Raw genomic sequence first — 27,831 nt, forward strand, 5'->3', positions numbered from 1 at the left:
CAGAAAAGCTCTTACTGCTACAAAGAAATGATTGGACTATATTCACAATTTCAGAGGGTAATTGCAAATTTTGCAATACACCAGTTATCTTGGAATTGCAATTTATTGGACAGCCTAACTTATCTTTTCCAGAAGAATAAGAATTCTTGATTTCATATATCATTGAAATAAAATTGTTAGAGTCAAGAATATCCCCCATTATCTCCTGCTCCGAAATTGTCTCCAATTTCTTGTCATCCTCTTTATTTAATAAACTAATGTACCTCCCCTCTTTTGACCGAATCCAAACCGAGATTTCTTGGATACAAGCTTCGCTTATTTCATTAAAATCTCCTGAAGAGCAGGAAGAAAACTTTGGAAGGTCATGTCCTGGGTTATATTTTAAACATGACGCTACTATAGCAAATATTTCCCCACCAGGGTTTGCCTCTAGAAAATTTAAATGTATTGCAAAAGTAAGAAAAAATGACAGAATGCACCACTTTGATAGTGGGAGAATCATTTCTGAGATTCTAATTTACCAATTCCCCAATTTATTACGAGATACACATTTACTCTTTTTGAATCGATTTTCCATAGTTTTCGACCAATTACATGCAATTTACGACGGAGATCTAGGCGGGCTTTTGCTCCGAATCTTTAAAAGCACTAGTAAAGTGGGATTTTAGCTAAATAGTCGAATAAAATCAAGAAATTGATTAATTAATTAAAAACTAAATTATTCTAGCTAGATATATTTGTTTATGACCTGAAAAAGCTAACTCATCTTAAGTTGGAGCTCCTGCTCTTTCTTGAGGATTGAAGGCTATTGCTAATAGGCACTGGACCGCTCTTAATTGAGCTGAAATCATCAAGTTCAACCGCTTTAGCTTGTCTTCCAAAAATTTTTTCTTCTGAATTTTTCTTTATGGATTGGTTAGTGTCGTATAGGGCGTTAGTAAACTCATCAGGATTTCTTAGTGCTGGGTATTTGAGATCTTCAAATATATCCATAGAATCTGAGGCAGAGAATACCGCTCCCCATAGATCACTTCCAGTAGATCCATAGTGTTTTGCATGTAGGTTGAGTGAATCATCCATTACATTGTAATCTGAGTAATTATCTTCATCATATGAGCTCATCTCTCCCTGTTGGCCCTTATCAAAGTTTTCTAATAAATAAGGCTGAACTATATACTCTCTAGAAATGTGATCTTTCCCTCCTCTCATAACAACAGTCATAGAGGGAGAGCTGACTACTTTGATACATTTTGTGCATCTATCTTCAGCTAGATCGAATTTAAAAAGAACAGGAATCAACCACTCTCCTTTTGATATTTCAACTCTACTATTGATTGACCTGAGAATAGCTCCTTCTGAAGCATTCTTCTCATTCTTTTGTTTGGTTTGATTTTCGTTCACTTTTTCATTGAGCTCCTTTGCTACTTCACATACGAATGTCCAGCTCCAAATCGAGTTATTCTTCAAACGAACCACTGAATGCCACCACCCTGACTGAATTTCAACAACATGGGATTTCAATTCTGAAAGATCTACAAGCTTTGGAGTAAAGAAATTCTTGTGTAATGTTTTCTCCAGATACTCATTCCAAACAGGTACTTGTCCCCATTGGTATACTTCACCATTAGTTGTAAGAGCTAAGGCAAAGTTATATCCAAGAGATATTTGGGAGACTCTTGAAATATTTGAAAGAATTTTAGGCCTTTTGGTACTATATACGCCCTTCCCAAGGCCAAGAATTCCATTCTGAGCAACTCCAAAGACTAGAACAACTCCATTGATTCCAATCATAAAAGTGGTTCCTAGTCCACAGCTTAGTGAATTAATTCTCCCCAGTTTTTTGATAGCTGGACTCCTGAGCTGCATTGGAATAAACAGCGAATCATGAACATCTTCCAACCCCAAATCATCCCCTCTACCCCAAACCAAGAACCTCATTCTCAATTGTTACTGCTACACAGTGGAATGCTCCTGCTCTTGCCAATGTAATCCTTGTTTGTTTCCAGTCAGCAGGCAGAGAAATCAAAGTTGGAGTTGAAATCTGATACTCTGTTGCGTCACATCCACATTGACCATACTCATTCGCTCCCCAACAGTAAACTGAACCCATTTCACTTAAGGCTAAGGTGTGATCTACTCCACATGAAATACTCTTAATCTTATTTTGAATATTCAAACTCTCTGCTGGCTTAATCAAAGCTCTTCCAAGAAGCTCGCTACCAGGCTTTCCAAGCCCTAATTGAGACTTATCATTCATTCCGAAAGAGTATAGGCTCCCTTCACAAGTTAAGACAACTGTGTGGAACCCTCCAATTCCAACTTCTTGGATTGAACTTCCTGATCTAAGTAAACCCGTTATTGATTCCATCCATCCTGCTGGATACTCTCTACTGGTATCTACATCTACTAATATCTGAATTATTTGGAGTCCCTTTGGAGATTTCTCTAATTTAGAACCAATCACAACTCTATTCTTGTTTCTTCTTTCTAAGTCCCATTGTACTAGTATCTTACATTCACTTTGAGTCATAAAGTCTGTTCTCACTTTCTCTGCCATTAGTAAAACAAATAGTTTTTCCTCTCGAATTATTTGTCTGACTCTATCTCCTCTCCACCAACTCTGAATACATTTTATGGATTTGAGCATATTTTTCCAATATAACCTGGTCAAAGCTGAGTGTAGACGTGGTTGGAGAACGTCTGCAACCCAAAATAGTCTATCAAGGTGAGCCAAGATCCAATATCTTTTGATTAAACATTGAATTTTCATTACATACTCACTCTTCCAAAGCTTGATTCTGATCTTCTCAAAGAAGTGAGAATGTTGGATCGTCTTTCTGACATAATATCCTCTCCATACACTCTGAATCTTTCTTGCTGGTGTTGCTATACGAATATAATGAATCATGATTTGTCTCAAATAATAATATCTCCAAACTCTTTGGATTTTTATTGCCTTTGCTTGTTTGATAGAGTATATTCTCAAAAGAATGACTAATCTCTTCTTTTTATAATGAATCCAAGCACTCTGAAGTTTTTTTGCTGCAGCTTCCGATTTAATTCTACGGAGGATATCCATAAAGGTATTCTTTGCTTTCAAAACATTCACTAAAAGCTTGACAAAAGATACAAACTTCTTACATGCAGCTTTCCTTCTTAAAGTTGTTCCTATCTCCTTTCTTACTCTGTGTCCTCTATATATCCTTTGAATAGTTATGATTGATCTATTATAATTCCTCATAGCATTTGGAAGGTTCATTATAAGTGAAACACCAACAAGGTAATTCAAAAGTTTATTCTTTGCTACTCCTTCTTTGTTCAAGATATACATTCTCACCAGACTCTGACATCTAATCAAAGATAATGAAAATTCCTTTAATTGCTTTCTAAGTTTTGAAAGTCTAAATATCTCCCTCAAAGTTTCTGCCAATGGAGCTAAACTCTTTGTCACAGATCTAAAGAATCTTTCTACTGCTATCCAACCATCTTTTTTGATAAAGATCTTCGTATTACCGATTTGCCATTCTGATTCAGGTATCTTCATAGTATTCATTGCTTGCCTACATTGTTGTTTCAAATCTGATCCTGAAGATATGGTTTGTCCCATCAATTTCATAATCATTGAATTCTCTTTCATAAAGTTTTCAAAAGTCTCTCTATATGCATATCCTTTTTGAACTAATAATATTGCTTCCATAATTGATAGACTTTGAAGTTGATCAACTACCATATCAGCTTCAATTAGATTGGGTACCTTCTTTTCGTTTGCTTTAACACATCTAATAAATTGAGCATTGGTAGCTTTTAATGTATCAAGTAGATGTCCTATAGAAACCCTAAAAATACTTGCAAGGAACTTCCCCTTGAGCTTATTAGAATTAAGAATTTCAACTTTCTCAAAACAACCTTTAATAATTGAATTCTTGGATTCTTTAAAAAGCTGGATAATTTCTGGCCTAATTCTATGTTTATTTTTCAGAACAAACTCTCTGGTAGTGTACTCTACTGTAGTTGCTGTATGTTCAATGATGAATTTGTCTGGGACATTTCCTTTTGGAAGTTTATATCCACTTTTTTTTCCACAATTCTTATGAGCACTATTAGTGAAACTCTCATAAGTACCATTTGATACTAAACAAGATTCCTCAAGTAAATCAAAGATACCTCCTTTACCATCAAATAGCTGAACAAGTGAGGAATTATCTTCATATGTGATATTATCATGAGAAATTGACTCTTTTTCATATTCTTGTAATTCTGCCTGAAAAACTGAAGAAATGAAGAATTGTTGAAGTTTTTCATTTGCAAAGTTAATTAGAAACTGCTCAAAACCATTAACTTTAAATACTTCAAAACCATAAATATCCAAAATTCCAATCCATTGTCTTTTATTATCATCAAATTCAATTGCCTTATTAACTAGATCTATCAAATACTCGAAACATTTTAAATAGACTTCCTTTCCACAACTTTCTATTTGTTCTTGTGCCTTGGCCTTATTTAATGCTGAAACAACGACGTTGCCTCTGATTTCAATACTACTTGTAAGTAAAAGCTCTTCAAATTGTTTAGAATCGATTCCCCAGAGTTCCGAGACGTCCGACAATATATCTTGACTTTCAATACAAGCAGCATCTTCGATTCCTCTGGATTCGTGTTCTCCAAGTTCAAAGTTTCCCATTAGTAAAATAGCAGAAAATAGAGAGATGAGTTGATCAATTGCTTCTTGGTTTGGTAAGATTCTTTCCAACTGAGGAAATACACAATTTTTAAACTCTTTAATGTCATCAATGTTTTGAACATCATAACAATTCGATACATTCAAATATTTATACCAGTCCATTCCACGTAATTTGTATTTAGAAATGTCAGCCTGGGAAGTATAGGATTTAATTATTTGGTAGAAGATATGATAAGATCTTTCATTTTCAATTTGGTGACCTATTCTACTGAGTTCCAACATATAACTTGAAATTGCACCTCCAACAATACCATTAGATCTTTCTAGACATAACTTGATAAATCTACCAAACCTACTGGAGTTATTATTCCTAAGTGTTTTTGCATTTCCTAAAGCTTCCAATAGTGGGTTTGCTCCTAAGATGACTTCCTGGACCTTATTATCAGATCCCATTCCTGAAGAAGCAAAATAAGTCATGAGCTGTCTTGCAGTTTCAGTTTTTCCTGCTCCAGATTCTCCAGATACAATACATGACTGGTTGATTTTTTGAGTATCCAGGAGCTGCATCGATCTCTGAGCAACAGCAAAAGTGTGAGGAGGAAGGTCACTTGGGAAGCCCATAGAATAATCAGCTCCTTTATAGAGTCTGATTTTTTCTGGACCATAGAGTCCTTCAATCATCTTAAAAGGGTTCACAGCAACAAGTAATCTACCAGCATAAGAGTAGATTAAGTCCATACTGAATCTCTTGTTGATGACATCCAATACAGAGGCTTCACTCACATGAGGTAATTTAGTTAGGTCATTGATTTGCATAGGATCAATTCCAACATTATAGTTAAAACACATATTAAAGTCAACATCTATTTCTCCTTCACCTTCAATACTAACATGTATAGTCTTTTCGCCAAAGCTTTTGATTACACCTACCTTATAATTATGATTTATCCCATTTTCTGGACATTTAACCCAAACTGGAGTATCAATAAGAAGCTCATCATTCCCTACCATGGAATACCTCCTTTTGAGCTCCATTTCCTTTTGAGGATTATTTTTTTTAATCATCTTTAAAGCTTTTCAGATCTTTTCTTTAGAATTCCGATTACCTTGAATGGAGGGCAAATTTAAAATATAGGTATTGTCCACCTTTTATAGAAACTATCTAATAAATTTGAGCATACAGGAAATTAAATTCCTATTAAATCTACTAAAGAGAGATGATCATGAAGTGTTTCTTTTTTTTTTCTTGAAATTTAATCACTTTTGACCATTTTCTAGTGTGTGCATGAGCACATCGTTGGCGCCAAATAAAAATAAATTTTAAAGAAAAAATAAAGGAACTTTAGAATTGAAGAATTTTAGATGAATTCTGGATTTTGTATGGAAAAAATAATAGTTATAACAAACTTTTTTTGATGAATGTTTTATGTTTTCTTTAGTATTTTTGATAAAATTGTATCTGACTAGAATTAGTGGAGCAGACTTATCCTCACTAAATGTAAAAGGAAACAAGTCATACGAGGTTAAGAAGTTTATATAGCTATTTCTACTTTGAATTTCTAAATTCAATTTGAGAACCATAAATCAATAGATTGTGGAGCGTTAAACTTAATCATCCTTTATATCAAGTTCTGAATATTCTTCCTCAGCAATATTATACTCTTCCTCATCCTGGTAATCTCCATACCTTTCATTTCTATTCAAGTTTAGGTTGGAGTTGTTATTTTTAACAAAGTTTGTTGGATGTTCAAATAGAACTCCTTCTTGTGCAGCAGTATTGTTCCCTCTATACATTTGCTGAATTCCACCAGAGTATACTAACTCAGGTGGGACAATGGTCTTAAATACCTGGTTACAGTTTGGACAAACTTCCATGTCTTCTTCTTTGTCAGAAAGACAGGCTCCACATGCTCTTCTATTAATAATCCAATCAAAATCATTATCTTCTTCTAAGTCTTGAAGAGAAACATCATTTCCAATGCATACGCCATCGACAAAAATTTGGGGTAGTAAAACGGTCCCATCCGATTCTAATGGATCCATTTTTAAAAGTCCTTCATTTTTTAAATTATCAAATATTTCAGAGTCTCCCAAATCTATTTAATAAAATATTATAATGCATAATTACTGGTAACAAGGTTATCTCACCAAGTTTAAAGAACATATTTTTGGCTTATATTCTTTTAACTTGACGAGGTCAGAATAAACTTACTTGCAGCAATTGAGAAATCTCTATTTGCATCAATCTGATAGTATACGACTCCCTTCACATCAAGGAATTGCTTTGCTCTTAAAGACCCATAAAAATGCCTTCTTATTCCGCTCAAAGAAGTGTGAATTAATACAACCTACAACAGAAAAAAGAGTGCTTATTGTGTGTAAGCTCTAAATGCAGGCTAAAATTTACAATACATTTTTGCATAATTCATTCCTGCATCTTTTATATTACTTACCTCTGCAGGCGTAGCTTGTACATCTGACCCTATTCCTTTTTCGTACATTTTAAATGGCCGTATAAATGAAACTTATTTGAGGTAAAGACAGAATATAACAGGCTTTGAATTTACTCTCTTTGTTCTGAGCTTTAAATTCTGTAATTATCTAAAATTTCAATTTATAGACAATTTTACATTTCATATCTTTTTACTTGTAAATAGACTTATTTTCATGTCAAAATAACGTACCGCCAAATGTTGCCGCCGACAATTGTAATATTTTTTAATTATAGGTCAATTTCAATTGGTACTTAAAAGATAAAAGAAGAAAGTTTTGTTGGGGAATAACATACAATGAGTTTTTGAGTGTGTTTGGTGTTATGAAATTGCAAATAATTTTTTGATACTTTTCTGTTCGTTTTTTAAAGTTTTAATCCGTGTTAATATTTAGAATAGTTTTTCTACAATGTAATGTAATTTTGGCGGTAAGATAGTAATGTAATTAAAATTTAGTTAGAACAATAAAAAAGAACAAAACATGGGGAAGTTCTTTACAGTTAATAAACCTGATGTGAATCTACTTGATATTCCTGCTGGATCTGAGAAGTAAGTTTGAAATATACTAATATTGCTGACTTGTATAATTTGTTGACCAATTTCAGAGTACAGTGGAAAGTGGAATCTAGAGTTCCTTGTTGTGGTAGTTTTATGATAATGCTTGAAGATCATACACTTGGAAATCTAATTACAACGTAAGTTTATTAGTTTTAATTTGTGAGGTTTAAACTGGTAATACTTATCTTAATATTTTCTCTATTCAGACAATTATTACGTGATCCAAATGTTATATTTGCAGGGTACAAAGTACCTCACCCATTAGAGCCTCTTGTGCAAATTAGAGTACAAACAAGAGAAAACACTACTCCATTTGTTGCGATTCAAAATGCCATTAAATCGATCCAAATGGAGTCACAGGTAATATTGAATTCATTTAAAGATTCAATGAGAAACTATCCTATATACAAATAGAGAATAATTGAATTAGACTATAGTCGTTATTATTTAATCTATAATTCTTCTTTCCGATTGTTCTTTTGTTTCATATTTATACTTAGATAAATTACTAGCAATAACTAACAACAGCTTGATGTTGTTTGTTTCTGGTTATTACCTTTTGAAAGTTGGATCCCTACTGAAGTATTGTTAGCAAAACATCCTAAAGTAATTTTGAAATTAGGAAATAAAGTTAGAAGGATTAATCTAGCAATTTTTGATAAACTTACCATTCATATCTAAATTTGATGAGTTATCTTTCATCTTTTGATTATATACTTCCTGCAATAAATGCTCAAAAATATGTTTAACATTACATCTTGTGACTGCAGATGCTTCCGAAAAGAATAAGTTATTTTCTTGGGCAAAGTTTGCAGCTATATCAAATGGAACTTCTCTTTTACTTGGGTCCTTTTCAACTAAATCCAATTTATTCCCTACAAGCATCACAACAATATCAGGTTCCGAATTCTGCTTAATATCCTCCAGCCACTTTGAAGCATTCAGAAAGCTTGATTTACGAGTTATATCATACACCAATAATGCACCCACAGATCGCCGATAGTGTGCTCTTGTGATTGCTCTATATCGTTCCTGCCCTGCTGTATCCCATATCTGAGCTTTCACTGTTCCTCCAATTGAAAGAGGCACTGTTCTTGTAGCAAACTCAACTCCTATTGTTGGTTGTGGAGTTTTTGGCAGAGCATCTCTTGTATATCGTGATAATAAATGAGTTTTCCCAACTGTTGCATCTCCTACTAATATGATCTTATAAAGATGGTCATATTCATCTGGTGAAGAACCCATTGAGTGTTTTTTCAATCTACATAAACTTTGAATTTATAACTAATTATGGCCAATTGTAGCCACCAACTTGTTTTCAAACCTATTTTTAAACTAAGAATTGAATCCCACTCACGAATTGGCGCCAAATCGTGAAACAACCCTTTTTCAATAACAATACATTTTATATTTCTGCGAATGGAAAATAATATAAACACACAAATAATCTGAGAAATAAATATTAGAAATAAAATAAGACATGATCAAAAAGTAGATAACTCAGCGACATTTTGGTCATTACTGAGATCATTAAATTCGAATTAACCACTAATAGTGAGTTAGTTTTCGTTAGGTTACTTATAACTTTGAATTCACTCTATTTCCTTAAAATCCACTACCGTAGTTGATCTTAGCTTGTGAAAAGTCCATTTCCGGATGAGCTGCCTTAAACTTTTCAAGAAGTTCATGCTGTTTTAAGTTATCGCTTGTAGGCAATCCCATCGCTTTTTGTCTCTGATCAAACATCATCTTCTCCACTGTAGCTCTGGTTTCTGGATCTAAATCTGAAAGCTTTGAATTCTCTGGTACAATCTTGGTAGTATCTATTTCTTGGTCTCCCTTTATAACACATGACCACCAATTAATATTTTCCTGCTTTTCTAGTACTATTTGAATAGTTTTCCCATCTATAATTGACCATAAACAGTCATCTGGCTTAACTTTTGAGTTTAGTTCACCATCTATAATTACTTCTCCTTTCACAACTACCTTCAATCTATTGGTTTTAATATTAATATTACAATCTCTTGACTTGAGTCCTGGAATAGTGTCAATAAGTACCTCCACAGTTCCCAGTGTCTGAGTCCAGGTATACTTATCTGTTGACCCTCCATTACCAAGAGGGGGAGCCTCTGTATCAGATTCTTCCTCATCACTCATCTTTTCATTAGTTTTTGTTGCTGGTTGACCTTTTTCATCGTCAGAAAAAACTTCTTCAATTTTCGGTACACTCTTTGTAGACATATTTTTCAGCTCTTCTTCTTCTCTCCTTTTCTGTTCTTCAATCTTCTTTTTTCGTTCTTCTTCTCTTTCCATCATTAACCTTTTTTCTTCTCTTCTTTTATCTGCAGAGAGAGCCTGATATTTTCTAAAGTATTTCATTAGAATTTTCTCTTCTTCTCCCTGGTTCATTGCTGTGAAAAAATCGGTTTTCCTCAGCAAGAAACCAAATATTACATCCAAAAAATTCTCGATTCCATTTGCACTTTGAGCCAAGTTAATGAGAAGTGAATCAAATCTTTCATCCATCCTTGATAAAGCTTTTTATATACTAAAAAATTAATTAGAAAATTATTCTACTGTTTTTGACTTTGCCGCCAAACTTTTCCCAGCTTCCTAAGTTACAGCTCTTTCTACAGATATTTCTAATTATTACATAAGTTACTAGGTATTTAGCTCTATGAAGGGAGAAACTTAGGAATTCATTTAAGTTTCTTATTTGTTATCCAATTAGAAGGCTACTAAAAAAACTAAAAATTAACACTACTAAAATGGTTTTTTTTCCATCTTGAAACTAATTAAGAAAATAAGCCTATCGTTGATTTGCAATTTATTTGTAAAATTATTTATCATTGCATGCATAAGAGTGATTTGGTTTGTAAGCAAACAATTTGCATGCAATAATAAATGTAATTAAGCCGGCGGAATAAATTTCGTATCAGTACTCTGGAAAAAAATAATTTATAAAAGCATGAATCATTTTGTCAAGTAAAAAAAAAAAAAAAAAATGGACAAAGTCTGTGGTATGTGTCAAAATTTTACGTACAATAAAAATAATTATTACTATTGAAAAAAAAATTAATAAAAACTTATGCATAATCATGTGGAAGGTCCACATTGGATCTTCAAATATTAATAAAAATAATAAATAATAGTGCGGACGTGATAATAAATAATTTGAATGGGACCGAAAGAATTTAAGTGGAAATTGGGAAAAAAATAAAGAAATAAAGATATAAAGGGAAGAATTAAAAGAAAGAAATGAGTAGAATTGTACATGACAGTAAATTCCGAAATTTGTATGGAGAGTGTATGCAAGATAGGTTTTCAGGCTTACATATTGTAACAAGCAGACATACAGTTGATGGATGTGGAATAGCAGCTTCAACAGAGTTTATAGCATTTCCAGCAGAGTGTAGCGGAGGAGGAAGTGTGGGTGTAATTGATAATAGTTCATTTGGATACAAACCAAATGTAGTATACTTTAAAGGCCACAAAGCAGCAGTTAGTGATGTGGAGTTTTCACCCTTTTATTCTTGTTTGTTAGTTAGTGCATCTCAAGATAAGACAATAAAGTTATGGGAAATTCCAGAACACGCTGCACAAAAGAGTTTAAAAGATCCTTTGGCAGTATTTCGTGGACATACAAAAAAAGTCTCACTTGTTAAGTTTAACCCCTCAGCAGAGTGGATCTTGGCTTCAGCTAGTAGAGATAATACAATTAAGATCTGGAACTGTGAGACAGTTCAGGATGAAATTAATATTGGGTTACCAGGTTTACCAACATCGATCAAATGGAGCTATGATGGAAGTCTTTTAGCTGTTTCTTGTATGGACAAAGTTACCAGAATAATAGACCCAAGAAGTGAAAGAATTACATATCAGTGGCAAGCTCATAACGGAAGCAGAAAGAGTAGATGCGAATGGATGGGGGGCACAATGGGAAATCCAAATTGGTTATTAACAACAGGTTTTAGCGATAAAGGTGAGAGGCAGATTGGAGTTTGGGATGTAAGATATTTGGATAAGAGTGTTGGGGTGGAGTTTGTGGATATTGAACAACCATCGTTAATTCCATTCTGGGATGAAGGTACTGGACTATTTTATTTGGCAGGTAAAGGGGATACAAATATTAAGGTTTTTGAATATAGTAAGACTGATGGCTGTGTAAGAAGGCTGGAGGAATATAGATCAGTAAATTCTCTCAAAGGTTATTGCTTGACCCCAAAGCAAAATGTCGAAGTAATGAAATGCGAGATTGATCGAATTCTTAGATTAGAGTCAGGCGGTGTAATTCAGCCTGTTTCATTTATTGTGCCAAGAAAGACGAATGAATTTTATTCCGATTTGTATCCCGATACCATTGGAAATGAAGCCGCAATGGGTCCAGAGGAATGGATTAGTGGCCATACTGGTGAACCAATGAGAATGTCTTTAAGACCAGATATTGTTCAAACGCAGAGTAATATGTTCAAGAGAATGAGATCTGTTGTTAAGAATGCAAGAGTAATATTAAAGAAAGATTTAGCCAAGGCAGAGATGCAATTAAGTACAATGCAGGATGAATTGTATTCTATAGAGTCACTCAAGTATCAGTTAAAAGAGAAAGAAAATGAGATTGCTCAATTAAAAGCAAAGACTTCATTAGTTTAATGATTATTTTTCAATAAAGCGACAAAAGACAAAAACCATTCACTCATTGTATAGTTCTATGAGAGGTAAATAAATATAATTTGTAGGCTATAAATTTCAAAAACTTATTAAATACTATCCCAATCCTTAAAATTAATTCTTTTTTTCCAATTAAAGCTAATCCATTGTTATTTAGAGTAGATTTTCATGGTTGTTAAGAATAAATCTTTAATTCCCAAATCCTCACAGATTCTAGCAAGAATCTTTGCACCGTCACTTGGAAGTTCTATCATTTTATTTGGTAGAATTCTTAGTGAATTTATTGTATCTAAGTTTATTGTACAATTTTTATCAATGGAAACATTTTTGATAATTTCGCCTCTAACAATGAAATGTTTCCATCTAAGTCTTTGCAGTCTTCTAGTATACTCAAGGCAGCAGTCCTCCAGACCCTCTACAATAATGATTCCAGGATATCCAATCTTACAATAACCACCAAGACAAAGCTCTTTTGCCCATTCCACAATTAGCCTTCTCTTTATCTTGCTCCTAATATGGTGGCTGTAACAAGCTCTCTGTCCCCATTTTATAGTTCCTGAGGTCCCAGAAGTATTCCAAACATACTTAATCATTTCCTCTTGTTCTAACACACTAATTTCGCTTTCTGATTCTGAGCTTATTGATTGCATCTCGGAATCTAAACTAGTATTCAATACTTCACATGGAATATCTCGAACAATATCTTCCGTTGCCTCCCTGGAGGCAATCACCTGGTCATAGATACATTCCATATTGGGAATAAATGCATTTATCCCCACATCCTCTATGTACTTTGTTTGGGATTCTGATAAAAAAAATGGGCGTTCGTTATCTCCATCCCACTCTTTTGTTGCCACAACACTTACCTTTTTTAAACCTGATTTATAGTTATTGTCTGGATCCAATGTTATTTCAAGATACAGAGGCATTGAGTAGAATTTCCTGTCTCCAAGTAAGACTCTGAAACGTAAATCCCCATGGCTTCCTTCATTACTCACTTCTTGCTCAAGCCATGATTCCAGCTCCTTATTAACAACCATCTCATCTTTCTCTGAAAATATACACCTAAGTGCACCGATTTCCTGCTTTAATCTTTCGGCTTCGTTCTCATATATATTTATATTCATAAATTCTAATTTTACAAGCTTAAAAACTACAAAGTTTGGCGGTAAAATCCAAATAATAATTGTGGGTTTAGGGTCCGACTAGCTCATACGAGCTAAAGTTACTGCAAAGTTTCTCAGCCTCTTCAACAGGAATAAAGGTGGCTATTCTACTAACTATTTGAGTACATTGCCTAATTGCTTCATCTGGACGATCATAGACTAAGTCTTCAAGGTTACTTACAATATTGAGATCGTGATTGATAAGCTGTGCAGCTATGTCGCAGGCAACATTCATGGGAATGACGATAACTCTACTAAGGTCAATTCCAGCAACTATATCTGGGTCATTTGCAGCTTTGGTAATCATCTTCATTTTTCTAAGGAGTTTATAAAATCCATTTGAGAATGAGTCTAGACTGGACTTTTTAGGTTTTAATTTCGCAGGATAAAGACAATTATCTCTAGCGCTTCCTATTATTGAGAGGGCTACAATAGTCTTTAAGTCTGAGTTTGACTTTTTATTGGGAATTTGTTCATCGCTGGGGCATCTATCCCATTTTAGAAGCTTACTGGATACAGCGCCTTGGAGGAGTCTATGAATGCTGAGCTTATTAGCAACTTCTGAACAGTATAACCCAGCTTTTGTAGCTCCAATATCTTTATTATTAGTTTTGTAACTTGAAAGTGGGATTCCCCAAATTGAAACTCTATATTTTAAAAGTCCGTTAACACTCAAAGTTCTTAGGATGTTGGTGCATGATTCAACAAATCTCCAAGGGACAAAGTTTCCTTTCCAATTTGGAGATCTCATCATCTGCCATGTAGATTCAGGAATTTTGTAACTACTCTTCATTAATTCTCCTAGTTCATTCCAAGCAATTGTTTGAAAAACTGAGAACTTTGTGACTTCAGAGCCATCTACACCAACTGAATGCTTCAGAACTGGAGCATATTTATACTCATGTCTTGGATGTCCTGCAGTCTTCCTATCAATTCTAAAACGCATTAATCTCGCTCCAAAAGGGAAATTGACACCAAAAAATTTGTCTCTAGTTGGTATCTCATCTATAAAAGACCTCTTTGAGGAAGGAGGAAGTTCATATATTTGCAGCAGGTACTCATTCACTGCTGAGGCTTTAGATTCTAATCCAGGGCTTTCTTTATTCACTTTAGGAGATATTATAGCATCTACTAAAGTAGTATGGCCTGAAGACTCATCAATATGGGAAAGGTGTACCTCTACAGGCTCTGGTTCCTGGCTAGTTATAGAAGAAAGACTTGATTGCATTTGGGAACAAGGTGACTTCCTATTGGAACAGGAAACTTTTGAATTGCTACCCTCATCAGTACTAATATGCAAATCTTGTTCTAAGTCTAGACTGTCTTGAACTTTCTCTATAGCCTCCTGCTCTCGCTCGTTTTCTATCTCATCTAGAACCTCGAGCTCTCCTTGTTTGTTCTCTATAAAGTTCATAACTGGTTCAATAGCCCCTGTTTGAATGGGACTGGTAATATCAAAAGATTTTCCATCAATCTTAGCCATTGCTTCCTTAATTAATCTATCCTTAATCTTCTTCCTATTAAGTCTTCTCTGAGTAGTAGTGAAGATAGGCTTACCTTCTATGTTGTGATAAGTCGAATGGAATTGGGAATAAGTCAGTTTGTGAGAAGCAAATCCTCCTCTTCCAGTTCTAAAGATCCTGTGTTTGTTGTTAAAGTAGTCGTGCTTCTTCGGACAACAAGCAGATCCAATAAGAAAATGGGATGTACAGGATCCTTTTGGCCTAGAAAGCTCTAGATGATGATCATGGCCAGCTATATAAGCATCAACTTTGTACTTTTTAAGTAAAGGATCAAGGATTTTGTGAATATCAGAGTTATCTCCATGCTCTCCACTTGAATAACACGGGAAATGACCAATAACAAAGATCCAGTCAATATCTCTCATAATTGCAGCCTTTAGAGTATTCTCAATAAATTCCATCTGCTCATTCCACAATTCTGGAGTAATATCAGTTCCCATTGGGGAAGATATGATCCAAGAATCAGTATAAATAAAGATTGCCTTGGTTTTGACCATTTCCTCCGTCTCTTCTGTTGGACTAGAGCTTACATTTAAATAAGGATGAGGTGAATTCACAGGGGATTCGAATTCCTCAATTGTATAGTACCAAAAGTTTGGTAAATACCATCTTGGAGACTTTAGACTATAATGACGATCAACCTGAGCTGTAGCATTGCCCCACCAGTCATGGTTTCCAAGGACGCATCTAAACTGAACATCCTGTAATGATTCTTGATCAAAGACAGATTCAAACATATTCTCCCATATTGGGTCATCAACCGAACTTACTCCCCACCTATAAAAGTTATCACCAACAGAAATGATAAAATTTGGCTTAATTATAGACGCAAGATTGGCCATTGATCTGCTTACTGCAGAAAGAATAGCAGTAGGCTCACCCCAATCACCAAAAGTCATCCAGCTTAATGGTTCGGAACTACATCTTGTTACCGCTAATAAACAAATCAAGGTTGCCCTGAGTAGTACGTAGTTTAGCTTGGACATTATGGCTCAACATATAGTGAACTCAAAAGATCACAACCTCTAATATGGCCCTACTTTATCTTCAATTATTCAATTTTTCTTTATCTTCTCATTCGCGTCCCTTTTTAATAATCGCAATCTTAATGGCCAAACGAATCATCTAAAAAATGGGACATTTGCGCGCCAAATCTTTATTTAAAAAATCATAAAGCCGGTTGCCGCCCAAACCATGTGTTTAGTTTTAAAGCAAGAATTATATTAAGATCTTCAAGATTGAATATTATGAGAAAGGAATTACCAATACAATTCGAATTAGTGAGAGTTTATTTGACTTACTATTTCCTGATCTGTATCACTTATATTTATGTTAAATTATCATGATACCTTTATATTTACTCGATACCGCGATACATTACTTGAATTTCTTAGATTTCCAGTAGTTGAGAAACTGAATAAGGCCAAGTAAAAAAAAGGGTTCTATTATAATTGCAATAAGTTCGTTAACAAACTAGCGACTCCCCTGCAGTGTATCTCTTAGACTCACACTAAACAAACGTATTAGCACGTATAATCAAAGCCAGGACTTGTTACTTTGTGAGAAAATGAGTCCCTTAAGACTTTTGGTATTTGTTAGTCTTTTCTTAGGGGTCTTCACACAAGACCAGATGTTTCCAGGAAACCCTAGATTTACTGGAGGCCTGCAAGAGAGAATCTTCTCGTCTTTTCCGGCAATCTTTAATAGGGCTGACAATAGGAACAGCAACTCTACTGAGGAGCCGGGAACAAAGCCAACAGAGCGTCCGGGGGTACCAAGAGTGGAGGAAAAGGGTGAACCAGAAGATGAATCCAAAAAGGAAGAGGCCCAGAACAGTGAAGGTAAGTTCGAGATAAGAACGAAAGAGGAAAAGGGAACAGTAAGGAAAGCCTAATGCTGAATCCCCTAATCTCGTCAGAAACAACCGAATTAACGAATGTTCATTTCTAGGAAGCGAAGTCAATAAGAATCTAAGAGCAAAAAGCGTAACACAAACAAAGACCAAGGAACAGCTCAGAAGGGAATTGATAGATGGGAGCTTTGCAGAGTTTATGGAATTAGTAGAAAAGGAAGTGGAGGCTGTTGGACAAGTACCAATGGATCATTTTGATCCAGATATCTCAGTTGTTATTCCAGTTGCTTTTGATGACTTAAGGTCATTCCCTGTTCTGCTGTCAGTACTTAGATTACAAACCTTGAGACCAGAAGAAATAATTATCGTATTTGATTTTCCAGAACACGAGGTTGAAGCCAGGGCTAAGGCAATGGAAGAAGTTAAGAAATACAGTAGCAGTCTGAGAAATCTTAGACCATTCTTCAGAATCCCTCCACCTCCTCCAAACCACAGAGCAGGATCAAACAGACTTTATGGAGCATCCAAAGCCAAAAATGAAATTATAATATTCTTTGACAGTGATGATCTAATGCATCCACAAAGAGTTGAGTATGTCTCCAGAGCCTTTAAAGCCAATAAAGATATGGATGCCTTTTTAACTGAGTACTTCGTGGAGCAGATGGATACAACAGAACAAGCCAGAGAAATGCCAAAAAAATCCATGATTGATATTAAAACCAAATTCGACCTTGACCAAATTGAAAGAGAAGGTAAACTCTTGAGGAACTCTTACGAGGAGGAATTTAAAGAAGCTGAAAAAGCTGTCAAAGAGTATGGATTAAAATGTCCATGGGATCCCAACGATAAGCTAACTGAAATTAACTGGCCAGAAACTCACGGTTGGTGGCTCTACTGTTGCCATAATGGGTGGTTAACAATCAAAAGGAGTGTTTTGATAGAAGTTCCATATCCCGATAAACCATCTGGGGAAGATTCATTGTATGTGTTTAGACTCCTAATGAGCAGAAAGAATGTTGGTCACAGTACTGTTCCTCTGGGAGTGTACGTCCTAGGAAACACATATGAAGTCAGGTAACCAAGTTCATTGTACTTGATAGCATTTATGGCAGTACATCCCGTAGAAACTACTCATTCTTGCTGAATCTGTTTTAAGCTGATGCTTACTTCCAGACCTTACAATCCTGGATCTTGAGTCCTTCAACCTCGTCATCATTGCAGAAATAATCAGTAATGAGCTTCTTGTCAGCAGGTTTGGAGATGTCGAGCTTAGTGAAGGTGTGGTATTCGTAAGAAGGATGGGATTGCATCTCCTCAGGAATATCTGCTCCTCTAAACATGAACACTCCTTGATAGTCGAAGTTATTACCTTCTCCAACGATATTGATAACACCAAAGGAGTGCTTTCTGAAGTTGTTGTCGAGCCTTTGCAAGAAGCCACCAACCATGTTGCTTGCTCTGAATGCAACATCCAATTCATCTGGGAGCTTGTTGTATTTCATATAGTAGAAACTATATCCACTGGCATCAAAGTTCTGGTAGAGCCAGGGCATTGCGACTCCTTTCAAGTCCTTAGTATTTGAGTATACACGTTTCCACTCGTCCATGCTCATTGAGGTTGGAGGGAGATTATCTAATGGGTTATCCTTCTTCTTTGGTTTCTCTTCAGAGGCATCAGCAGATCCAGATTGGGGCTTAGCCTGAGAATCCTTAGATGCTGAACATTTCTTTACATATTCACCATAGTGTTTCTTGATTGAAGGTTGAGCAAGAATTGTGTCAACATATCTTTGTAGATTCACACAACTCTTCAATGAAAGAGCACCAGCAGAACACTTAATTGAATAATCAATAATAGTGGCTAATAAGATATCAGCAATAGTAATACGCTCACCAGCAACAAAAGTACGGTAGTTAAAGTACTTGTTAAAGCTCTCAAATATCTTTGTTAATTCAGATACATATGATTTAACATCCCCACTCTTCTTGAAAAGTGGCACAACAAGTGATGACAAAGTTGTGTCGATGTACTGCAAGATCATGTCAACATGGGTTGCATCAGAGTCAGTTCTTCCATATAAGTTAGTATATGGAGAACCTCTTGCAAGGAAACGCAATATTGTGCTTGTTCCAAATATTTTTCCAAATTGAGTGTCGAGCACTGGAGTTCCAAATGTAAGATGGAAATCCAAGTCTTTGTGGTCTGTGCCGTCACTCACTTTGTGGCTGATCTTATCTCCTGTGATCTCAGCAACAGATTTGATGATTGATACCAATGGACATGAATCTAATCCAAATAATGTGTACACCATCCTAAATTACTTAGTGAAACAATTGTTCAAAATAAACTTAAGTAGAAAGAAAAAAAAACAATAAAGAATTGTATCTTGTCAATTCTGTCCCTCGTAGTTCTAAGGTTATTTAATTTCATGTTTTGAGCGCCTTTTTCTGTGAGAATATTATTTATTAAATCTTAGTTGCTTAAATAATGTATTCCGCCTAAAAACATTATTTATTTATTTACTATTTAAATTCATATAAAGCTTAATACATCTACTATCGTTCGTCATTAAATAAAAATATGTTAACAAAGTCTCTTTTGTTCAAATATGTATTATCTAATGAATATACTTTTTTTTTGTTGAATTTTTATTTCGTTACCTATTTTAATATTCATTTACGACGTGTGCGCGTGGCGCGTGTCTACATTGGGCGGCAACTGAGAACAATTAAGATAATTTGAGAAATAAATAGGCGAAAGTAATGGCATAATTTGCACAATAACTATAAATATAATAAATAAGAAAAAGAAGAAAATTTATAATTAAAATGAATAGAAATAAGCAAAATTAACGTTTATGTCTTTAAACTGTCTCAGTTTGTCTTGCAAGAAAAAAGCAATGGCAAGGGAAAAAAAAGCCTCAAAGGAGGAAGCGTTGTAAAGTAGAATAGGTTATTCTTTTTTACTATATTAAAGGTTAAAAAAATCTGAAGATGACAGAAAAAATTCAGCTCTATAAGCCACGTGATCGTGTCAAGGTTACTCTTAGAAGAAAATACTCTTCTCGTCGCAAGGCATCAGTAGTTGCCCCAAAATTGAGAAGCTCCTTACAACCAGGTGTTGTTTGTATCCTATTAGCTGGTCCATACAAGGGTAAGAGAGTCGTTATGTTGAAGGCTCTTCCATCAGGTTTGGTAGTTGTGACAGGTCCATACGCTTTGAATGGTGTTCCAGTTAGAAGAGTCAACCCTGCCTATATCATCGCAACCAGTACTAAGGTTGATGTCTCCAAGGCAGACGTCTCCAAGTTCACCGATGAGTATTTTAAGGTTGATAGATCCAAGCTCAAGAAGAGCAAGGATGCTTTTATGGACCAAGGTGAGGAAACCAAAGTAAACAGAGTCGTCAGTGAGGAGAGAAAGAAGACCCAACAGGCTTTGGACGCTTCTATTATCCCATCTATCCAGTCAAACCCATTGATGATGAGCTATTTAAAGACAAGATTCACATTGACCAGTGGCATGTTCCCCCATAAGCTCAAGTTCTAAATTACAGGACTTCTTTGGAAAGGAACCGCGAAGTTGTTAACTCTGTTAATATAGCTTGCTTAATTCACCTACACCATTACCATTTTACTGTTTTTTTAGAATATACAAGCGTTAATATTATTATAACGGACTATCTTGATTCTTTTTTTTCTTTCTCTCTCCTTGTTATTTCTCAAATCTAAGTATTAACTTCTTTTGTACGGTCAATGATCTCGATACCCTAATAGATTAACATCTTGATTCCTTGCTTATCGTGGCGCCACTCTCATTTGGCTTGCATTTCCTACAACATTCCTCAGTCCATTGAACAGTGAAAAGATTAGAAAAAGAAAAAATGGTTCAAAAAAAATTAATCCGAAAAATAATTTAAGTTTTAAATTACCTATATAACTTCTCTAACACAATATCTGTCTCTAATCACTATCTTACTTTTATCATTTTTGCTACTTTCTCATTTTTTACATGAATTATGTAGACGTGACGTGGCGCCGGTATAGGCGATACCATATAGATGTCAATTTTACAAATGACATGTTCTTTTTTTCCTTAAAGAAAAAGAATTTGAAGCAGAAACAGTCCTGAGAGATACTATAAAATAAATCCATAGGAACCATACTGTTTGTTATTCTCATCAGTTTTCCTCTATTGTCCCATTGATAATTCATGTTCATTTCACAATCTAGAAAATAAAGCTCTCCATCTAAAAATCATACTCTAATGAATTCTCGAAAGAAAATTAATAATATCATCCAAGGCTCTCTTACCTTGATAGAAAATAAGTTCTACTGGAGTTTGTGTACTAGTAATGTACCAAGTACAAGTGTTGATAAAAAAGGTACTAATTATTATTTCTGTATTGATGATGAACTTGTATACGAGCCTTTCTTCCAAGACTTTGGACCATTAAATCTGAGATGCATTTATAAGTATTGCAAAAAAGTTGATAACCTTCTCAGGACTGTTGAAAGTACCGGAGGATATATTGTTCAATGTACTAGCGTGTATGATATGAAAAAAAGAACCAACTCTGCCTTCTTAGCATGTTGTTATATGATGATCAGACAAGGAAAGACTCCTGGAAGTTCTCTTGCACTATTCAACTCTGTACCCTTGCTTTCATTCAGAGATGCAACATATGGACCATGTTCATACTCTCTGACTGTAGGAGATTGTTTACTAGGATTATATTATGCAATGTTATTGAAATGGTTTGATTATGAAACATTTGATATTAATGAATATAGTACGTATGAAAAGGTTGAAAATGGAGATATCTCATGGGTTATTCCCAATAAGTTCATAGCTTTTAGCGGTCCAAGTGGAACAAGCGTTGACGAGGATGGCTATTTTTCCCTTACACCCGAATTTTATATTCCAATCTTTAAAAAGCTCAAAGTCTCAACGGTTATTCGTCTTAATAAGAAACAATATGAGAGCGAAAGATTTACAAATAATGGAATCAAACATGAAGAACTCTTCTTCATAGATGGTTCCTGTCCTCCACAAAATATACTTAACAGATTCCTGGAACTTACTGAAAACGAAAAAGGAGTTTTTGCAGTACACTGCAAAGCAGGACTTGGACGAACAGGAACACTTCTTGGTTGCTATGCCATCAAAAACTATAGATTTACAGCATCTGCATGGATTGGATGGAACCGAATTGCAAGACCTGGAAGTGTATTAGGACCTCAACAACAGTTCCTACATGAAATTGAACCTAATCTCTTTGCGAGAGGCTCAATCCTCCCTCCAGAAATGAGACTTGATACAAAAATCCCACTTATAGCTAGGAAAGTCCAAGATGCAGTTCAAAAGCAAGCCAAAATCAGACAAATACAGTGTATTAGTTCACAATTTATGGAAAACAAAAATTCGGATCTTAGTAAATATCCTATTACTATGCAACAGAATAAAATATCGAAGGATACTACCAATAATCATGACGATATTTCTATAGAACAAGAAGTCATACAGATGATGTCGAACCTCAGTGCTGTCGACAATATTGCTATCTTAGGTGATGCTGGCCAAGGTGAAAGGTTGGTCCATGCGAAAAAAAATATCATCTCAAAATAATTAGTTAATTATAAATAGTAATATTTTCCTATTTAATAAAACTCGATTATAATTGCATACCTCTAAAACTTGATTACTTCTCCTTTTCCTCCTTTGAATTATGTTCTTGATTATTCTGTAAAGCATAGAGATTGGAATAAACACCGTATGGAGTATAAGGGATGAAATAAGGTGTAAAACACGGGTTTGAGGAGTAATAGCATTGATTAACGTAAGGATAAACCTCCATCTGGTGTTGGTTTCTTACATTTTCGGAAGTTAAATTCGTATTCTGTAAGTCAAGCTGCATTTGAGGTAATGCATTATAATAATCATAAAAGTATCCTGATTGTACAGGGAATGACAGAGGATAAGAACCCTGAAGCTCTGTTGCAGGTGTATCCGACTTCTTATTAGCATTTGATGTATCTTTTTGCTTGAAGGCAAGAGAGACAAATGTTACCTTCCCATCCACAATTCTTTCTGGATGTTGAAGAACTTTCATCATGTCCCCTAGGTTATTAAAAGTAATGAAACCATACTTTCTAGATTTCCCAGTATTATGATCACGCATAACAAAACACTCTTCAATATCTTCAAACTCAGAAAATGCTTGTCTCAGGCTCTCATTGGTTGTTGATTCAGATAAATTTCTAATAAAAAGCTTTTTTTTAAATATAGTGGATGTGAGGCGTTGATTGGATTCCAACACCTGTTTATTACAATCAATAGGGCCGCATGTAAACTCAGAAAAAGGATCAGCAGCTAATTTGACCAATAATTGTCTCCCATTAAGAATTAAATTTTCGTTAAATAATTTCTTAATTGATTCACTACTCTTGTACGTAACAAATCCATAACCTCTTGATCTCCCATTCTTCTCTCGAATTATGGTGGAGTCCTCAATCTCACCAAACTTTTCGAATAAATTCAAAAATACCTTATCTGAAGTCTGGAAGGAAATGTTTCTAACCATTACTCTTCTGCTAACAGGGCTTCTTTCAACAATTAACTTACAAGCATTACCAATAATATTATAAAGATAAGCAGATTTGCTTAAAATATCAACAAGCTGCTCTTTTGATAACAGAGAAACGACGTTTCTAAATTCAACTATACCATCCTCCTCGAGCTCATATTCCCCTGTCAAAAATTCAAGAGCAGAACAAGGTAATTGCTGGCAATTACTTAACATCTCTTTAGATTCCATGTCTCTTTCTTTTTTAGCTCCTATTTTGTTCGTCATTTTCAAAATTCACTTCAATGACCATAAAAAATACTCATTTGTTGGATGACTCGTTTTTATCTTCAATTCTACATCAGCAATATTAAAAGCTTTCTCAATTTTTTCACAGCTTAATTAATTAAATCCAAACAATGATCATAGAATTTCTAAGACCAGGATAAATAAAATTTGTTATATTTCTACTTAGGCGCGCAAATGTTTCATATACTTTTTAAAAACTCTATTACGAGGATAACTAACATGAAGAATTTTCTTTAAATTGATTTTTGAATTTTGCCTTCTAAAGCTTCAGTTAGTGTAGGTTTCTCTAAACTTTTTTTCTTTTTATTTTCTCTTTAGTTTGAAATCTGTGGCTTCAGTATCAGAGCCTTTTATTTGTTAATTAGTATTTGGAAAAACAACGCAAATCTTAATAGAAAATTTACTAATTAAATTTCGATAAATTTTCCTGGAGATTAATGAAATATAAATGTATGTAATTTTTTTTTCTTTTTTTGTTTAGAAATATGGCGGGTGAGCGAACTCTAAGTAAAAAAAACTAGTATTTCCACTAGCATGAGAGTAAATATTTTGAGTCTAAATAACAAAATACAAGTTTAGAGGGGAGACACGGATGGTATAGTAGATTTTTAATTTCTTTCTATAAGCTTACCTAACCTATTCAATTATAAACCCAATCCTGTGTATGTCTTTATCATCCATTTCGAAGCATAGACCTCTCAAATAGTTGTACCCTTCGGACTGGTTGTATTCGGTGAACTTTGAAATTGTCTCACCGGATTGTGAGTACATTAAGTATTTTCTTCCTATTTCATCGCTAGCATATACGTGAATCAGATTGTTTCTCGAGTTCATTCCGAATGAAAGACGTTTGAATATTGTAGCTGCGCTCCCTTGTTTTAGAATATACTCAGTCTTAGTTCCGATATCAAACATTCCAGTCCAGGAATCATCCACGGAAACTCTTTCTGACCTGAACTGATTATGACAAGCTACGTACATCCCAACAATTCTTCCATCAGGTGGAGGAGAGGATAAATATAACATTATTGTTGCAACTCTGTGGTTAATCGGACAAAGAACTGCTGTATTCTTTGAGCTATCTTTATGTATTCCAACCAGTTTTCTGCAATAAGTGGAGAATTCATTCTTATCATGGGTTACATAGCCTCCATATAATTCATTAAGGGATAGAGTTGTAATATTCTCCAAATTTGCATGAGAATTTACCTTTGGAATTCCCCTAACGGTTTTGCTTTCTTTAGGTTCTGATGCATAATGTCTATTAGCATGATTAATTTCTTCATCTATAGTTAGAGGCTCAATTTTACTCCAAACTTTCTCGTTGGTTTCAAATGGTACTCCAACTGCATGAATTTTTCCGTTTGTTTCATCCAAATCAAAGCAAAGAGTGCTTAAAATTTTCCCGTGATTTGAATCTGAAGACCAATAAATGCTTGATCCAAGACCTTCAGAGTTTATAGCTTTTGTCTTGAACTTGTTTAAAACAACTCCTTCTGAGTTGGAAACCAAAAAGAAACCAAAAGTATTTGACTTTTTGCTGAAACCAAATTCAAGTTCTGAAACATTAGTCATACTAATGGCCTTTTTCAAATTCTTATCATTACAAATTCCAATATTAAACGAAGAATTTTCATCTTTGTCATCACAAACTGCTTTAAGACCAATAATTTCGGAATTATCTTCATTATAGCAAATGGCAATCTCTTTTATAGTGGTTTCACCACAAGATAGACCAAAGCTTAGATTAACTTTGCTATTATGAATTCCTGCCCAGCTCTCACAAATAGCTTCTGGTTCATGAACTATAAATGAGTTTGAAATTTGAACGAATTTGGATTGTTCTACCTTTGAATTCTTGTTTTCAAGGGATTCCTTCTCCTCTTTAATAAAAGGAAATTGAGTTGGAGGTAAAATGAATTCATCTTCCCAGTATAAGCCTTGGGATTTAAAGTATGCTCCAAACCCAGTAATTTCTTTAGATGTTTCTCCAAACTCCAAACAAATCATCGACAAAGAATATCCAATATATCTTCTGGTATATAAAGTAGGAATTTCCTCCTTATTAACACCAACAGGATAAATACTAGATCTTCCATCATTAATATATAGATCAAATCCCTGTATTCCTGTTTTTTTGAAATCAAATGAAACATCAATCTCTGTTAGATATTGAGCAGGTAAATCTTTTGAATATCCTTTGTAATCTTGTGGAATATCCACTAAGGTTTCCAGATCAACTTTTATTGAAGAATAACCAATCAAAGTTCTTCCTCCATTGTCACATTCAATAATAAAAGCAACAATTTTGGAATTATTCTCTGGTGAAATTTTCAAGGGGATAATTTTGGTAAATGAACTAGAATCAGGGCATGAGACAGTGAAAGTTTCTCTTATTTCTGTTGTTAATGGAGCTCTTGTAACTTGACATTGAGGATAGCTAATTTGATTAACAAAAATATTTCCAACAGATTTAATAGGATTTCCACCTTTGAGTGTCTCCATCTTTGGAGCAGGTTTAAGACCAATATTTAATATACCTTCCTTTTTTAACTTGATTGAATTTCTAATCAGTCTACTTTGTATCAAAGTACAGAATGTATCAAATGGACCATCTTTTATTTCACTGGATTTAGTTCCTTTTTTGTGACTAATCCCATTTTTACTGGACAAATATCTATATATTAAGTTTGCTTCTCCAGAGAAAGTATGAGAATATGTTTCAAGCTTTGCAAGAAATCTATCAGAGAGAATTTTTGGGATTCCAGCAAGAACTGAATGAATATAATATGGTGGACTAATATCAAGGAGATTCTCAACCAAGCTGACATTACTTATTGTAATAAGATCTTGGTAAGTCCCAATAATAGCTCCAGAATATCCATCAGAACAAAGTAGTCCAACAATTCCCATTAGTTCAGTCTTTTTATTAGACTTTGCGTGTATATGGGTAATAACATGTCCTTTAGGACAAGTGAATGCAAAAGTACCAATATCTTTAGGTTTTTCTAATTTCTTATTTTTACGGTTAATTACCCATTCGTTCCTACATTCTTCTGGAGCTGAGGATCCTATTCTGGTTGCAATAGCAACATCACCAAAAGCAATATAGGCTAATCCAAAAGCTCTATATTCTCCAGGGTAGAAGATATTAGGTCTTACAATAGATTGACTAATTTTAACTTCTCCAGGAATTTCTGGTTTTGCTAAGGTGATTCCTTTAATTACAGACCTTCCATTAATTGTTTCAATTCCCAAACACATTCCATTGAATGATCCATCTTTTTCATATCTCCAGCTAATTTTTGAATCGGAAGTGATAATTTGTTTAAGTTTCTTGTCAACAGTTCTATGATAAAATAATTCATTACCTTCAGAATTATAGATTTTCAAGGATACCAAAATAAACTCATCAGAAAGATTTTCTCCTCTATATCCAATTTCAAACCCAAGACTTTGAGCTTCTTGTACGTCTTCCATAATTGTAATTCCTTCCTTATTAGGAGTTTTTTCACCAATTCTGACTTCACCATTTCCACAAGCTATTTGAAAAGCTTGAATAATATCTTCTGAAGTATTAGAAAATACATGCAAACCCTTTAAAAAATATCCAGGTTTACAAGTAACTAAGTAATAATCAAGTTCGTCATTTAATTTTGGATGAAGCACCAAAGTTACAGATATTTTTTGTAATACTTTTCCCTTGGTAAACATCTATAGTTCTATCAGAAATGAAGTCAACAACTGGAATTAATGATCTTTTTTTATGTTTTGGAAGTAAATACTGAACTTTTTCAATTTCAAGATTAGGATTGGAAGAATCAAAGATTTCTGAAGAAAAGATTCCTTGTAGATCTGAAAAATGAGTTTGTACTCCTCCTTGAATGAAAGGCAATACATAAAGTTTCTTTGTAAAGTAAGCACCAAATCCTAAAAGAGCTCCAGTATTAGAAACTTCAGCACAGATATACTTGAGATTATTTCCAGAGAAAGTTCTTTTAAAGCTTGGAACTC

General features: G+C 34.4%; 15 protein-coding genes across 15 annotated transcripts; 6 read left to right on the forward strand and 9 right to left on the reverse strand.

Moving 5' to 3' along the window:
- Positions 1–257: 257 nt before the first annotated feature.
- Positions 258–668, forward strand: Chro.70482 (hypothetical protein). The annotated part of the gene is made up of 1 exon (XM_662821.1): positions 258–668. One exon carries the CDS (start codon positions 258–260, stop codon positions 666–668), a length of 411 nt encoding a protein of 136 aa, XP_667913.1.
- A 1,247-nt stretch (positions 669–1,915) lies between these two features.
- Chro.70483 (myosin B) lies at positions 1,916–5,746 on the reverse strand. Its single annotated transcript, XM_662822.1, has 1 exon — positions 1,916–5,746. One exon carries the CDS (start codon positions 5,744–5,746, stop codon positions 1,916–1,918), a length of 3,831 nt encoding a protein of 1,276 aa, XP_667914.1.
- Positions 5,747–6,289: 543 nt separating this feature from the next.
- Chro.70484 (hypothetical protein) lies at positions 6,290–6,724 on the reverse strand. Its single annotated transcript, XM_662823.1, has 1 exon — positions 6,290–6,724. One exon carries the CDS (start codon positions 6,722–6,724, stop codon positions 6,290–6,292), a length of 435 nt encoding a protein of 144 aa, XP_667915.1.
- Positions 6,725–8,376: 1,652 nt separating this feature from the next.
- On the reverse strand, positions 8,377–8,976 carry Chro.70485 (Rab11b). The annotated part of the gene is made up of 1 exon (XM_662824.1): positions 8,377–8,976. One exon carries the CDS (start codon positions 8,974–8,976, stop codon positions 8,377–8,379), a length of 600 nt encoding a protein of 199 aa, XP_667916.1.
- Positions 8,977–9,336: 360 nt separating this feature from the next.
- On the reverse strand, positions 9,337–10,260 carry Chro.70486 (nuclear distribution gene C). Its single annotated transcript, XM_662825.1, has 1 exon — positions 9,337–10,260. One exon carries the CDS (start codon positions 10,258–10,260, stop codon positions 9,337–9,339), a length of 924 nt encoding a protein of 307 aa, XP_667917.1.
- Positions 10,261–10,992: 732 nt separating this feature from the next.
- Positions 10,993–12,384, forward strand: Chro.70487 (coronin). Its single annotated transcript, XM_662826.1, has 1 exon — positions 10,993–12,384. The coding sequence occupies one exon, from the start codon at positions 10,993–10,995 to the stop codon at positions 12,382–12,384; it is 1,392 nt and encodes a 463-aa protein (XP_667918.1).
- Positions 12,385–12,551: 167 nt separating this feature from the next.
- On the reverse strand, positions 12,552–13,529 carry Chro.70488 (hypothetical protein). The annotated part of the gene is made up of 1 exon (XM_662827.1): positions 12,552–13,529. One exon carries the CDS (start codon positions 13,527–13,529, stop codon positions 12,552–12,554), a length of 978 nt encoding a protein of 325 aa, XP_667919.1.
- Positions 13,530–13,596: 67 nt separating this feature from the next.
- On the reverse strand, positions 13,597–16,077 carry Chro.70489 (hypothetical protein). The annotated part of the gene is made up of 1 exon (XM_662828.1): positions 13,597–16,077. The coding sequence occupies one exon, from the start codon at positions 16,075–16,077 to the stop codon at positions 13,597–13,599; it is 2,481 nt and encodes an 826-aa protein (XP_667920.1).
- A 581-nt stretch (positions 16,078–16,658) lies between these two features.
- Positions 16,659–16,985, forward strand: Chro.70490 (hypothetical protein). Its single annotated transcript, XM_662829.1, has 1 exon — positions 16,659–16,985. The coding sequence occupies one exon, from the start codon at positions 16,659–16,661 to the stop codon at positions 16,983–16,985; it is 327 nt and encodes a 108-aa protein (XP_667921.1).
- A 157-nt stretch (positions 16,986–17,142) lies between these two features.
- Chro.70491 (hypothetical protein) lies at positions 17,143–18,021 on the forward strand. The annotated part of the gene is made up of 1 exon (XM_662830.1): positions 17,143–18,021. The coding sequence occupies one exon, from the start codon at positions 17,143–17,145 to the stop codon at positions 18,019–18,021; it is 879 nt and encodes a 292-aa protein (XP_667922.1).
- Positions 18,022–18,106: 85 nt separating this feature from the next.
- Chro.70492 (elongation factor 1-gamma) lies at positions 18,107–19,255 on the reverse strand. The annotated part of the gene is made up of 1 exon (XM_662831.1): positions 18,107–19,255. One exon carries the CDS (start codon positions 19,253–19,255, stop codon positions 18,107–18,109), a length of 1,149 nt encoding a protein of 382 aa, XP_667923.1.
- Positions 19,256–19,937: 682 nt separating this feature from the next.
- Positions 19,938–20,492, forward strand: Chro.70493 (60S ribosomal protein L6 (YL 16 like)). Its single annotated transcript, XM_662832.1, has 1 exon — positions 19,938–20,492. One exon carries the CDS (start codon positions 19,938–19,940, stop codon positions 20,490–20,492), a length of 555 nt encoding a protein of 184 aa, XP_667924.1.
- Positions 20,493–21,209: 717 nt separating this feature from the next.
- Positions 21,210–22,571, forward strand: Chro.70494 (CDC14 A). Its single annotated transcript, XM_662833.1, has 1 exon — positions 21,210–22,571. One exon carries the CDS (start codon positions 21,210–21,212, stop codon positions 22,569–22,571), a length of 1,362 nt encoding a protein of 453 aa, XP_667925.1.
- A 73-nt stretch (positions 22,572–22,644) lies between these two features.
- Chro.70495 (UBP1 interacting protein 2a) lies at positions 22,645–23,796 on the reverse strand. Its single annotated transcript, XM_662834.1, has 1 exon — positions 22,645–23,796. The coding sequence occupies one exon, from the start codon at positions 23,794–23,796 to the stop codon at positions 22,645–22,647; it is 1,152 nt and encodes a 383-aa protein (XP_667926.1).
- Positions 23,797–24,453: 657 nt separating this feature from the next.
- Positions 24,454–27,531, reverse strand: Chro.70496 (hypothetical protein). Its single annotated transcript, XM_662835.1, has 1 exon — positions 24,454–27,531. The coding sequence occupies one exon, from the start codon at positions 27,529–27,531 to the stop codon at positions 24,454–24,456; it is 3,078 nt and encodes a 1,025-aa protein (XP_667927.1).
- Between the last annotated feature and the right edge of the window lie 300 nt (positions 27,532–27,831).

Source organism: Cryptosporidium hominis, assembly GCF_000006425.1.
Source record: "Cryptosporidium hominis TU502 chromosome 7 CHRO017099, whole genome shotgun sequence".
Lineage (NCBI taxonomy): Eukaryota > Apicomplexa > Conoidasida > Eucoccidiorida > Cryptosporidiidae > Cryptosporidium > Cryptosporidium hominis.